Source organism: Ochotona princeps, chromosome 24, assembly GCF_030435755.1.
Source record: "Ochotona princeps isolate mOchPri1 chromosome 24, mOchPri1.hap1, whole genome shotgun sequence".
Lineage (NCBI taxonomy): Eukaryota > Metazoa > Chordata > Mammalia > Lagomorpha > Ochotonidae > Ochotona > Ochotona princeps.
The window spans coordinates 33,615,631-33,630,609 of record NC_080855.1 but is presented as its reverse complement, the minus strand read 5'-3'; the positions used below and the strand labels follow the sequence as shown (position 1 = coordinate 33,630,609).

At 42.0% G+C, this 14,979-nt stretch overlaps 1 protein-coding gene across 8 annotated transcripts in view; it reads right to left on the bottom strand.

Moving 5' to 3' along the window:
• The window catches only part of RABGEF1 (RAB guanine nucleotide exchange factor 1), a 75,231-nt gene that overhangs the window by 21,481 nt on the left and 38,771 nt on the right, over nt 1-14,979 (bottom strand). For 3 of the 8 annotated variants that reach the window (XM_058681223.1, XM_058681225.1, XM_058681224.1), the window contains exon 4: nt 5,284-5,453. The exons of 1 other annotated variant lie outside the window; for it this stretch is intronic. In XM_058681223.1, the coding sequence (XP_058537206.1) occupies nt 5,284-5,453 (170 nt within the window). Of the gene's footprint in view, nt 1-5,283; nt 5,454-9,178; nt 9,318-14,979 lie in introns of those variants that run through there. 4 more of the 8 variants (XM_058681226.1, XM_058681228.1, XM_058681229.1 and 1 more) reach the window with 3 other exon arrangements.

Below are 14,979 nucleotides of genomic sequence, written 5' to 3'. Positions count from 1 at the left end.
AGTAGTAGTAGAAGAAGAGGAAGCCTATAAATATACTGTAGTCACTGCCCTTCTATATTATACTTGGATTTCTTGTTTTATTATGTTATGTAATTAGTTTGTCCTTCAATAAATCCTCACAAGAGCAAACACCTGTGTCGGAGCTTCACTCGCTGGACGAGGGACCCCGTTAACCTCTTTTGTAAGTTTCTTATTGTGCAGGAAGAATTTGTTCTATCCATTTTGATTGATGTTCCCCTCTAAGTTCTGGCCTTTGCTGTTTTGTAGCTGTCCACAATAACCAAAGGGTCTGAGACACAACAAGAAAGCTGTTGAAAGACTGCTACAGAAGCGCAGAGAAGAAACTAGCAAAAGGTCTTCTGTTGTGTATGACTGCTTTTTTAGTAAGGGAAAAGAATTTATCAGAATAATTGCTAATTAAGGAATCATTTAAAAAACCAAACAGAAATCTAGGAAAATGGGGAGAAAGCTTTACTGTAATTGTTGAATGATCAGAATATCTGCATTTTGACAAAGCAGAGTGTTACTCGTTATAAAATTAAGGCAGGATAAGGCCAGTATTATAGCACATCAGGCTAAGTTGCCATATGCAATGCTAGCATCCTATACGGCTTCGAGTACAAGTCTTAGCTGCTCAACTTCTGATCCAGTTCCCTGCTAATGTTCCTGGGAAAGTAGCAGAACATGATCCAATTCCTTGGGTCCTTGCACCCACATTGGAAACATGGACAGATATTTAGGCTTCTGGTTTGGGCCTGGTCCAGCCCTGGCCATTGCAGTCATTTAGAGAATGAACCAGAGGATTGAAGAGCTCTGACTTTATTTATAAATAAATAAATAGTTTAATCTTCTCCAAGAAAATGCAACTTTCTTTAAAGCTAAATCTGGGTCCAGTGTGGTAGCCTAGGGGCTAAAGTACTTGCTTGCATATGTCGGAATCACATATGGGCACTGCTTCTAATCCTGGTGGCCCTGCTTGTCATCCAGCTCCCTGACTGTGGCCTGGGAATCCTGTACCCACTTAGACGGGCACATAGATCAAAATGGATAGACCAAAGCCTTGGGAACCTGTAGTCATAAGGGATGAAACTCTGGGCTCCTGGCTCCGGACTGGCGCAGCTTCAGCTAATGTGGCCCCTTGGAGAGTGAATCAACGGACAGGAATATCTTGTTCTCTATCTCTTCTTCTCTGTATATCTGACTTCCCAATCAAAATAAATAAAATCTTAAAAAAAAAAAAAGAAAGCTAAATCTAGGATTGAAGCAAAAAAGAATGATGTGGGGAATAATGTGGACAAGAGTGAGTCACTGTTTTAGACTGAAGAAATTTGGGGGGAGAATCAAGATGGTGGAATAGAGTAAGGACACGTTTAAACGGACAGAGAAACATTTAATCAGGATGAAGCAGAGATGACATATTTCAGGAAATAGGAAAGGACAGAACAACAGCAGAGGGGTACCTAGAGATCGACAGACACAGAAAATCAGCGGACACAACAGTGCGGTGTTACAGTGACTGATACTCCAGCAGCATTCAGCTAGGCGATCTGAACTCCACCAGCAGCCAAAACTCCACCAGCAACCAGGAGGGAAGGGACTTTCACTGGGAGCTTGGGAGGTAAACCCAGACAAAGAACTGCCCGTCCTGCTGGTACGTTTGATTTGACCATGAGCAGAGACAGAGCAGCAGATCTCAGACAGGCAGTGCGAGAACAGGGTGGATTTCATAGCCCAGTCAGCCCCCTAGAGCTGAACTGGGCACCATTATGCGTAAAGGGGAAAGGGCAAGGGAAAGGATGGAGCATGCGCTGAGCTGGGAGTAAGCTCATTTCTGACTCGGTGGACTGCATCGACGTGGCATTCTACAGATTCTACCCAAGACAGGTCTGGGTAGCCCTCAGACCTGATGGCCAGCAGATCAAGAACTGTAGTAGTGGTACGTCAGGCACCATTTGGTACACTGTGGCAATAGCTTTGGGACTGCAGGAGACAACAGTGAACTGTGCATGTGCTGAGCTTGGGAAAACTCACTGAGTTCACTGGATTGCACTGGTCCCACAGGAAAAAAATACCGACTGTGGCATCATACAGATCAAAAGAGGTCCGTGTGGCACCCAGAACTAACATCCAACAGGTTCCGACAAGATCAGCACCACCAACAGCCTAACTATATAGGACACCTGGTGTCTCTCTAATCCTTGGATCTGCTCCAACCAGAAGTGGGAGAAAGGTTGAGGAGACAATGGTGCAGCCTCAGCAAGGTATCACAGGAGGTACAGAGTGGTGAGCCAGGAGCTGGGACTGTGGAGACCACAGGTGGAAATCTGATATAAGAACCCAGACCTGGAACTCGCTGGATGTTGTGGCACAAGTGACTGCAAGCAAAGAGCTGGGTACCAACTGCAGTAAGTAAAAATCGCATTGCAGACCTGTGGGTGACAAAGCTTAGAAATCTGCCCAAAGGAGAAGAATCTGCTAACCAGAAGTACAATGATCAAGAGCAAAAGAAGAAACAAAGGCACAATGAATATTACCGAAAAGTCCCCTGCAATGGAGCAAAAGCCTTTGCCAACCTCAGAGTTAACTGAGGAAGACATCGAGAAAATGGGGCACACAGAATCCATAAGAATCATTTTAAAGATTCTGATCAAAAATGACAAGCTCATGCAAGAGTTCAAAGAATTTAAGGAAGCAATAAAGCAAATCAAGGCTGATATATCAGAAATTAAAACCACAGTAGAGCAAATTAAAAGTACAGTAGAGAGTCTCCAAAATAGAATGAAGCAAGCAGAAGATCTCAGAATTGGAAGATATTTCCTGTCACCAGTGGGAAGCAAACAAAAAGCTGGAAGCAGAGCTGGAATCAGGCCCAAAAAAGTATTCAAGAATTGAAAGACACTATTAAGAGGCCAAATATAAGAGTTATGGGAGTCCCAGAAGGTGCAGAAAGAGAAGCTGAGTTTGCAAATGCATTTAATGAAATAATCAAGGAAAATTTCCCTAATTTGGAGAAAGAATTAGGAAACAAGATCCAGGAGGGGCACAGAACTCCCAACAGGCTTGATCAAAAGCAATCTTCACCAAGACACATGATCATCAGGCTCTCTTTAATTGAACATAAGGAAAAGATCCTTAAATGTGCACGTGAAAAAAATCAATTGACATATAAAGGAATGCCAATTAAACTCACAGGAGATCTCTCACAGGAAACTCTACAGACAAGAAGAGAATGGAGTGACATATTCCAGATTCTAAAAGAAAAAAATTTTCGGCCTAGGATAACATATCCAGCAAAGCTTTCTTTTGTCTTTGAAAATGAAATCAAATTCTTCCACAGTAAAGAAAAGTTGAAAAAAATTTTCCTCTTCCAAACCTGCCCTACAAATGATACTTCAAGATGTTCTCTTGACAGAAAAGAGGAATAGAGCCGACCAAAACCAAAGGCAAACGGGAAGAAGATTCCAGGAAAATTACAACAGAAGACTAAACTAATGAACAACCCATTCCTAAAATGACAGGACCAAAGTACCATCCATACATATTAAACTCTGAATGTAAATGGCTTAAGCTCAATCAAACGTCATAGATTAGTAGACTGGATTAAAAAACAAAAGCCATCTTTTTATTGTCTGGAGGAGACACACTTCACCAACAAAGATCAGCGAAAAATAAATCACATGGGTTTTGTTGTTTTCTGTTAGTTTCATCTCTTCAAAACACTTTCATCTGATTAAATCATTCAATGACTCGTAGATCATGCAGTGACATCATTTTCTTCAAGAAGGTTCTTGATTTTCATTTCTTCAGCTACACGTTAGTCATTTAATAGCATGTTACTTAACTTCTTGGTGTTGTTAATTTATTTTTTCTCCCAGATGTTGATTTTGTTTTGTGGCTCTTCATTTAAGGGGATGTACTACAGTAGCTGTGAAATGGAGACTGTCATATCTAGCAACATGTCATTTAACTTCATGGCATTGTAAATTTCTATTTTTCTTCCTGTTGTTGATTTTGTATTACGACTTTTCATTTAAGGGGATGTACTACAGTAGCTGTGAAATGGAGACTATCATCCAGATGTGAGGATGCAGTGTCGTACGCATTTCTGCTTCCAGACAAAGATGGACTTACTGTGTATGAAGAAGTATATGTTAGTAATGATACAGAGGAACTGGGGTGGGGGGAAGGAATTGGGGAGGGGATAAGGGAATACGGAACTGTATCATAAAATGATAATAATAATAATAAAATATAAAAAAGTAGGATAAAATAAAAGAAATTTGGGGAAGGATACCCCCCCACTCAGTCGCGGTATGGAAGGAAGAATGATGAATATCTGGCAGAATCAGTGGAGCAGTGTCAAATACATAAGCATTCATGGTAAACAGACCCTTATAATACAACGACAAGAAAGTTATTGCTTCTAACAAAAAACTCAATGATAGTTTGTTCACCTGACATCTAAATGTCATTATCCGAACACAAATAACTGGATTTGACATGTAAAAATATTTAGCAGAAGTCCAATCGTTATTTGCCTAATCAGTTAAACACCATGTGGCTGCTTTGATTCACAAAGGGTTTATCAGAACTAATGCTGAGTTCAGTGGCTGTAGAATGTGACAGTATAATTAATACCTACTTAGAAAAAACCCACTACAGAAAGACTGCAACTCCAGGTTGCAGATACAGGTGTGGAAGCCACAGGTTCTTGTCGTGATGCTGGCATTGTTGTTGTGTAACCTTGGACCAGTCACACTCTGGCTCACCACTTTCTCATCTATAAAATAAAAGGACTGAAACCAGACAGCTGCGACGGCTCCTTTCCACGTCTAAAATTCTACCTTTCCCTTCTCTATCTGAACAGAGAAAGAAAATCAAAATTAATACCCACACATACACACCACACAAAGAACAACACGAAAACCTGAAAATTATTGCTACTGGATTAACAAACTACTACTCAGAGATAAAGGTCTACCATGGCAGTATAAACTACTCACAAGGCACAAGAGAAAAAGGCCCACTACTAAAGCATATGAATTACGTTGCTCCCATGTCAAAATTTCCATACAGAGAGGATCTAAATGCCACTGAATCAATGGAAAAGTACTAGCTTAAGAGTCAGGTTTTAAGTTAGTTCAGATGCTTTCCTTAGGTAAGTAACTTAACATGTTTGCGTATTGATTTTCTCCAGTACACAGTAACAAGATAGCACTGAGTCACATCTAAGACCTTTCCTGTAATCAAAACTGTATTTCTAAGTGTTTATTCTTAACCTACCCTTTTGTAATGCATTCCTTCCAAAAACAGCTTGGTCTGTTTATAGATTTCTTGGCCTGTCTTGTGGAAGGTCTTGAGAAATTCTATGAACTCCTTAGACACTCTATCCGTTTCAATGCTGGTTTGCCGGTTTAGAGAAGGACTGGGAGCTTTTGCTTCCTGAATTTCTGCTGGGAAAATTAAACATAGTAAGTTTCATCACAAAGAAGATCCACGTATGGAATTACTTTAAGTGTCTAACTTAATTGAGGGTTACTGAAATTCCGTTAAAGTTAAACTTGAATTTAAGTCATTTTGTGTTTAAATGTCTGGACAACTTTCCTTAAAGAAAGCTAAATCGTCTTTTTGTAAGCAGGCAACACTATAGAATCTAAATTCAAATATAAATTGCTAAATGAATATCTTTTTAGCCATAATCTATCATGCTTAGATCTATACATTTAGTTATTAATGCAGAAATGGCATCACTACATTGTACAGCCTTCTAAAAGATTGCTTAAGTTTATACAACTAGTCAACAAATACAGCAGTAAAAAAAAGTTAGATGACAGACAAAACATTAGATAACCTTTCCAAGTTCCATTTTACTTGCACAAAAAAAATTGAAAAACACGAATTTGTTTATGTGGAGGCACAAAACTGTTATCCAACATTCAGCTTACACGCTGCACTGCTCAAAGGGAAAAAATGCATCCAAAGTAATACAAGGGTCATGACATAGCAAGAGGTAAGGGAAGCAAAAAAATCACTGTTTGATCATTTGGGTACACAACTCTTTCCCTTTGAACATAACTCAAAGGGAAACAGAACCTGGGCCCAATGCCATGCTGGTAGTCCCCTGCATTACTGGCAACCCACATGGGTGCTGATTCGTGTCCTGACTGCTCCATTTCCAACTCACCTTTCTACTTGTGGCCTGAGAGATCAGCAGAGGATGGCTCAAGTCCTTGGGCTTCTGCACCCAAGGGGAAGACCTGGAGGAAGCTCCTGGCTCCTGAGCAGCAAAGTTCTGGTTATGGAGGCTATCTGGGGAGTGAATTCAGTGGATGGAAGCTCGCTCTGTCTCTCACTCTGTCTCCCTAATTCTGACTTTTAATTAAATAAATACATGTTTTTGTGTATAAATATATCGAACCTTTGGAGAATGGAGATACAAGTGCAGTGCCAAAGTATGAACCTCTGGGGGCAACTGGGGTCTTGAATCCTGACCTTGGCCTGGTCTAGTCCTAGCTATTCAGAGGCATCTGGGCAGTAAACCAGCATATTGACTCTTTTTGCTCTTCTTTCAAATAAACAAAAAGTGGGGACCAGCACTGTGTCTTTGCCAATAATCACCTGTAATGCTAGCATCCTATACTGGGGTATCTGTTTGAATTCTAGCTGCCCTGTTTCATATACACCTGGGAAGGGGACAGGTCATGGCCCAATGCCTGGGCTCCTGCCACCCATCTGCAGGGACACAGATGCAGTTCCTTGCTCCTGGCTCTGGGCTAGCCCAGCCCCAGTAGCTGTGGCCATTTGAGGAGTGAACTAGCAGATGGAAGATCCCTGCATCGCCCTCTGTCAGTCTGCCTTTCAAATGAGTAACAGACTTTAAAGAAATAATTCCAAGAGTCAACCAATAAGCAACCAAAAAACATGTCTCCCAATGATATCACAAAGGGCCACTCCAAGGATTCCTATAAACAGAGAAAATAAACAATGCAAAGGTCCAATAGGGAGATGCTTAAAGAACACTAACAGTACACATAAAGGGAAACAGACGGACTTTTACACAGGAAATATGTCCAATTTCACTCATGGCAACTAACAGGCAAATGAAAACAACTATGAGATGCTATTTTAAACATCTAAAGTTTGATGTCAGTGAGTAAAGATATGGGGAATTAAGTAGTTTCATACTCTGCATACTCAAGAGGAATGTAAAATGACACAACATGACAAAGGGCAATTTGTAAACAATCATTCGGCTGGGCAGGTGGTTCAATAGGCTAACCCACTCTACCTGCAAGTGCCACATCGCATATGAGTGCCGGTTTGTGTGCCAGCTGCTCCATATCCAATCTAGCTCTCTGCTTCTCTGCTTGTGGCTTGGGAAAGCAGTGAAGGATAGATAGCTTAAGACTTTGGGACTCTTCATCTGTATGGGAGACCCAGAAGAGGCTCCCAGTTCTGGATAGGCTCAGCTCCAACCACTATGGCCATTTGGGGAGTGAACCAGCGGATGGAGGATCTGTCTCCTTCTCTTTGTAAATTACTCTTTCCAATAAACATAAAATTTAACAAAATAATTGAAACTAAAAATACATTTGTCCTATGGCCCAAAAAACTGTTAACATTTGTATGCTTAAGCAAAAGTCTTAACTACCTGAGAGTTTAATTCTCCACATAATCTGAGAATTCTGCTTCTAGTCATAATGGAATATTCAGGACCAGGTTTACTTTACTACCTAAAGAAGCAGACAGCCATGTAAAACACCTGAAATAATGGTTTTCAGGCATTACAGATAACAGGCAAGCAGATTAATCCCTGCAGGAAGTTACAACATCTTTCCATCACAGCACAGTGAGTCCTGGTAGCTCATTGCTGACTGCATCCCACTGCCAGGACGCAGGGAAAAGTAATGAAGCACAGCCTGGCAGACCTGCTGAATTGACAAGACAGCATCTGGTGCCAGGGAGCCCAGCACACTGGCCAGCACTGGCAAGACCAAATATGAGACAGGCCACGCAGGAAAGGCTTCAGGTATCTGCACAGTGCTTCCCTGAAGTTCTTGGTTGCACTATTCAGGTAAGTGAGAAGACTACCTAAGACTGAGTTAAAGGAAGAGGGAGAACAATCGCCAAAGCCTGCACGTGGCTGGAGGTCCCAAGAGCAGGAAAACCTTAACCGTTTCCTTTATTATTTGCTTGTGCACCTGTCCCTACCAAATGTCATTTTTAAATTACTTTTTTAACATTCTTTTAAAATAGAAATGGAGATTGTCCTAGCTACTTCTAAATTAGCATAAACTACTAAAAATTAACATTTGTTTTTCTTCTAACCTTCCTAAAACCCAACTCCTGCAAAGAAAACAGAATCTTGAAGAATGGAAAGTCAAAGACACAGTTCAGTTCAAGCGTTTGGTCTTTGGAAGGAGGTGAGGCTGTTTTGAACATTGACAGCAAAAGGGATGGAAAACAACTTCATTTACACTACATTTACAGTTTTGCCTAGGGCCCAAATGGCACCTGTTTGCTCTTCAAGTTAAAAAAATCACCTCATGTATTTAATACAGAAACAAAGCCTGTATTTCAAGTACAGCCAATCAGGATTATCAAACTTTCCATTTCCCAAACCAAACACTAAGCTTAAAAAAATCTATCCATTAGCACACACACATTTTAATTATAACGATAATATGTACAGCTGCCACACAATGAGTTGTCTATGTCAAACAGTGTCCTAAATTCATTACATACTCTTGTTAATCTTTAACAGTGTGACTAGCAGGTGATTAGGATATCCTTTTACACATGCATAAACTGAAGTTAGAAAGGTTAAGTCACCTCTATGCCAAAGTCACACCAGAGTAAGAGGAAGAGCTGGGACTTGAATAGAGATCTGATTCCCAAACCCAAGTTTTCCATGACCACAGCATAAAGTCCTCTTAGCATTAATCCTGAGATTACTATTGAAACCATCCAATGAGTATCAACTGAGCATCTTCTATTTACGGCTATCTAAAAGGCAGATTACATATTAATCCAAGTTAAGTCTTTAATACACAAAATAAGTTTGTGAAAGCAAAACCTTTTAAAAAGAACATGATCACACACTAAAGACTAAACCATTTCTAGTGTAATAAAATCACATTTTATATCTCAAATTCTAAAAATTTACCAAAACCCTCACACATTTCTCAACTCAGCTAAACCGTGCTTCTTTCTCTTCTTCTGACTGAAGGACACCGTTATATGGTCATGCAGCATGTCACACCAAGGATCCTTCCTGAGGAATGTGACAATTTCATCAAACACCAGTCTCCTTACAACTAAAAAGGCCACACCATCGCTAGGTGACAGAATCTTACTGTGTCATCACTGGGTATGCTACTGTTGACAGAAACATCATCATGTAGCACATGGCCATATAATATGGACTAAATGTAATCTAGAGAATATTTATTGTAGTCCTTACCCTTAGAGTTCCTTTGAATTTTCTGACTGATAGGAGCACCTTTGGCTTTTCAGACTAAATCCGTATCAAGTACATCTAACTTTATGCTAATGAGGTGTCTCACAAGGGCTTGTCACCAGAGAAACCAGTCACATGATTAGCCCCATTTCACAGGGGAAAGAAACGAGAGGTTTTTTTCAGTGTTGATGGCGGATGAATTAATTAACCATGCCTATATAACTGAACATACATAAACCTCCCTAAGCCACAAGGTTCCTGGAACTTCCAGGTTGGGGTACACACAGACGGGCTGGAAGGTGTTGCCCAGAAGGCATGGAAGCTCTGCAGGTCTTCTCTACCTTTGCCCAATACATTTTCTCATTTGGTTGTTCCTGAGTGGCACCCTTTATAATACATTGGCAAATATAAGTATTTTCCCAAGTTCTGTGAGTCTCTGTAGCAAATCACCAAATTTATGATGTTATGGAAACTTCTGGCTAATAGGCAGTACGTGTGTCCTACCCTCAGGTTCTTTTTCTTTTCTTTCTTTTTTTTTTTCCTAAAGAAATATTTTTATTTGAAAGGCAAATTTACAGAGAGAAAGATCTTCCATCCTCTACTACTTTACCAGGCCAAAAGCAGGGAGCTAGATGGGGGGTAGTAAAGACACAAAACTGTACCTATATGAGCTACCAGGACTTGCAGGTGGATTAGCCTGTTGAGCCATGGCACTGTCCTCTACTGATGCTTCTTGAACAGAGGGTAGTCCTGTGCAAGTGACCCCTTAACCTACGGAACCAAACTCCAGGTAGCTAAGTGCCAGAACCTAAATTGCTGGGCACTCCTTCAGTGTCAGAATAAAAGATACACATATTTGTGTCAGGAAAAACTTTTCATAGTCCTAGGCAATGAAGGACAAGAACGGACCATGTTCCAAATATATTCTACGGGATATTTAAAAGTGATTTTTACAAAGATTAACTTAATAAGCAAAGATAAACAATGTTCAGAGTGAAAAGAAAATGCAAGCAGGCAGATTTACTGGAGAAATGATTTGAACAGGCAAATTCAAATGCATTCAAATAATAGGAAACCATTAGCTACATCCATTTCATCTCAGCATCAGAAGCCCTTATGATTAAAGCAGCAATTTATTAGTGATTGTTTAAATGATGCAATTAATGTCATACTTTCATTTAATCAACTCTAAGTCCTGGGATAATACTGAATGCCAGAAGATATCCTTAATCCAAATTCACAAAACTTTCACATTATAAACCTTTTCAAAGTAGATTGTATTTAGCATGCAGAGAATATAAGTATCAATATTTCCTAACAAGAATATTCTTTTATATAGCTACACTGTAGTTATCAAAATCAGAAAATTTACATTGCTACAATACAAAATCTCTATTATAATGTTGTCAATTATCCCCCAAAAGCTCTTGTGTGTCTGTGTTTGATTCAGGATTCAATTCAGGGTCACACTGCAGCACATATGCAGAAGGTATGCAACCTCAGACTCCATTAAACTGGAAACAATCCCACCTACTTTCTAAGTGGTGTAGTCTTTTAAGCATATGACATATGATACATATATATATGCTCTCCCCCACAATTTTACAAATATCATAGCTCCATTTTTAATGAATGATTTCTGGGAGTTAACCTGAAATCACATCGTAACTTGTTCTTCAGGAAATGTCTTCCCCTCTTTGCCAAATTAGGATCCACTGCTGAAATGCCTGAATCCATCCTTACCAGGCTGACTGTAATCTCTCCTTCCTCACTTCACTATCTGCCATCATTAACTGAACGAACTCAGGGATCCTGACTTTATTCCATAACTTTTACTCTATTTCTTGTTTTAGTCTCAGATCTCTCCAGCAGGCAGTAGGAAACCCTTCAAGGTGGCTTCTGGGTTTTTTACCACGCCCCTAAATTACAAAGAACTCTTACTCTTTTCTTCCAGCTTCAAACGCAGTCATTTCTCCAAGAAGCCCTCATTCATTTTAGTGAGGAGCAGCATTCAGAGTTTAAGGTTCTGGGCCCGGCGGCGTGGCCTAGCGGCTAAAGTCCTCGCCTTGAACACCCTGGGATCCCATACTGGCGCCGGTTCTAATCCCGGTAGCTCCACTTCCCATTCAACTCCCTGCTTGTGGCCTGGGAAAGCAGTCGAGGATGGCCCAATGCATTGGGACCCTGTGTGGGAGACCAGGAGGAAGTTCCTGGCTCCTAGCTCTGGATCAGCGCAGCACCAGCTGTTGCAGTCACTTGGGGAGTGAATCATCGGATGGAAGATCTTCCTCTCTGTCTTTCCTTCTCTCTGTATATCTGACTTTCCAGTTAAAATAAAATAAATCTTTAAAAAAGAGTTTAAGATTCTGAGTTTAAGGCACTTGAATTGGTGCTAAAAAATGTACTTCTTCCTCTAGCTGTAGGAAACTGTCTCGGCTGTGCCCTATACCTAGGCAAGTGTTACACTGCTGGGAGAAAAGCAGCCAAGACTGGCGTGCATTCTGGGCCCGATTAATGCCAAATTTATGTTAACTATACCAGTGTGCCAACAGAGTTGGCTTTTTTCCCCCATTTTTAAAAATAAGTGAAGAAGGTGAGAAACGCAGGGCTAGGGACACAACACCCCAGTACTCAGGTGGGGGACTGCAGATTGCCCAAGGAAAAGGCATCCGAAGACATACTGTAGTGAGAACAACTGAGGGTATGCCTGATAGGGGAGGAGTGACTTCTGGGGGCTCGCATGGCCACTCCACTTGCAGGTGGGCTAAGGAGCTGAGATGGAATGGCTTAGAGTTGGGGAACCTGACAGCACACTGGGTCAGGTCAAGGTGCACACGATGTGAAAGACCTGGGCTGGACTACACAGCATTGCCTGCCAGCCACTGGCATATCCAAATTCTGGGGCTGGAGGGCATGCCTGACTGGGTTAGGCGCAGCACCCACCAGTTCACCTGAGAGCCAGGTTGAGGGATAGGCCAGCTGGGCTAGGCTGTAGTACCTACCAGTGAGAGCCAGACCAGAGTGGATGTGGGCCAGTTGGACTGGGCCACAGAGTTTGCTGGTGAATGCCAAGACCAGGGGCAGGCCATGTCAGGGTGAGCTGCAGTACCAGTCAGCACATGTGAGATCCAGGTTAGGAGCAGGCCTCATAGAGGAACTTAAGGAATTCCCATGCTAGGCTACAGTTCCTGTTGGGGAGCACGAGAGCTGGGACTGGGAGCAGGCCATGCCAGGCTGGACTGCAGCACCCATCAGTATATGTGTGACTTGGGATGGACCTCAACATTCACCAGTTCACACTGAAGACTTGGGGGGGGCAGAGGGGAGTGAAGAGAAGACTGAGCTAAGCTGCTTCACTCACTGCAGGGCACTAGGTCTGGGGGTGGAATGGGCTAAGGCAGGCTGTGGCACCTGCTGCAGAATGCCAAGACTGGGGGCAGACGATCTCAGACTAGTCTGTAGCACCCTCATGACCCAGGGCTGGGAGCAGGCTTGGTAGGGAAGTTTGCTGGGCTGCTGCTTCCATTGGTAACATGAGAGTTGGTGCACACATAAGCCAGAATGGGTGCAGGCCAGTTGAAGCACCTGCTAGCAAGTGCTGGGCTATGTTGTGTTGAGCCGTACCACAGTACCCCCTGGCAAGCACAAGATCTGGAGCTGGAAGTGGGCTTGGTAGGGAAACTGTGGGCACAACTCTGTTAGGCTGCAGTTTCTGCTGGTGAGCTCAACAGCCAGGATTGGTGGCAGACTGGGCTGGGCAAGACAGAATATCCATTGGCAGTATATGGGCTGGGTCTGGTGGTAAGCCAGACTGAGCCAAGTTGCAGCACCCATAGGTGTGCATGAGAGCCAGATGGGATGTGGGATGCAGTGGCCTAGAGCACAGCATATGCCAGCACACAGAAAATAGGGCTGGAGGCAGGCCTGGTGGAGGTTGTTGGGGGTTGCTCCGACCAGGTCATGGCAACTGATATGTGTGAGCCTGGGTCTATGATGGGCTGGTTGGGGTGCATTGTAATATCCATCACTAGTGAGATGAGGCATGGGCAGAACTGACCAGGCTACATCCACCAGTTTGTGCACTGGCTGGTGTGGGTGACAAAATGAACTTGTCCCTGCACTGGCTAGCGCACACCTGAAAGTCTGAGGTCACCCCAGAAGAAGTTTCTTAGAGAATGTACCAACTAGATTGCTGGACTCTAATCCTGGCCTCAGGGGAAATCACAATGCATGTGGTCTGACCACAGAGTTCATATGTCAGGACTGAGTCTCCTCAGCTGCTGAATGTGCAATAAAAACATTTCCAGATACACATGAAAGACCCAACAGCCCGCCCATGCAGGCAGCAGAGAACATCAAGCACCTCGTCAAAAGATGAAAAGCAGAACAGATTGGCTAACCTTTGCAACGTGTTCCTGGGCCTGTGCATGCACTAAATTGGAGCTGGTCAGCCAATAGACCTTGGGAAGATATTCTCAACTCCGGTGTAATGAAACAATTTCTTAGAACTATCAAAACCACTCAAGTAACACCCTCAGGCTGTTCTTCCCCACACTGGGGACTCTAAGATGTCATCAAATGACTGTTCCTCCATCCCCGGGTGCTGATGTAGTTTAACACCAAGGAGTGACCTCCACTTCTCTTTCCCTCCCAAAGAATACAAGAGGAAAAAGATTGAAATATTTGTCCCACCAACCTTCCTCCTTACCCTGACCCTACCCATACTAATTGGAGACGCACACGGGCATGCATCCCTCTCAATTATGTAAACAATGTTAAAAAAATAATTTTGTAAAAGGGTATATATTTCTTCTAGGACTTTGTCTTCCATTCATAAAAGGGTAAACAAGGTCCTACTCAAGCATACTACATGAACTCTAAAGAAAAACGTGAGGGGCATTTTGGAACATACAGACAAGTGTCTCAACTCGGCCAACCCACTTGGATTTACTCTACAGTTTTCTCTTTTTTCATATTAAAACACTGAAAGTAAACTCTCTCATTTACCTTCCTGACATCTAACAAGAACTGTAAAGAAGAACATACTGTACATCCTGTGCTACTAGCAGGAGAAAAGTGAAGTATCAACAGCAAGGGTACTGACCACATATTAAGGAAATTAAAGAATACTAAATACAAAGAATTCTGATTTCCAGAATTGACTTAATAAGTTAAAAAATGTATTTAGTACAGGATAAACTTACCCACACAAAATGGCTAAATCATTACTATGAAAAGCAGAATATAGCTGGCAGGTTATATAAAAATAATCAGGGAAACAGTCTGAATAGCATCTTTTTTTCCTAGCATACCTTTTCAAAAATATTTTTTAAAGATTTATTTATTTTTATTGGAAAGTCAGAAGTAAAGAGAGGAAGAAAGACAGAGAGGAAGATCTTTCACCCGCTGATTTACTCCCCAAGTGACTACAACAGCCAGAACTGAGCTGATCCAAAGCAAGGAGACAAGAGCTTCATCCAGGTCTCCCAGGCAGGTGCAGGGTCCCAAGGCTTTCCCCA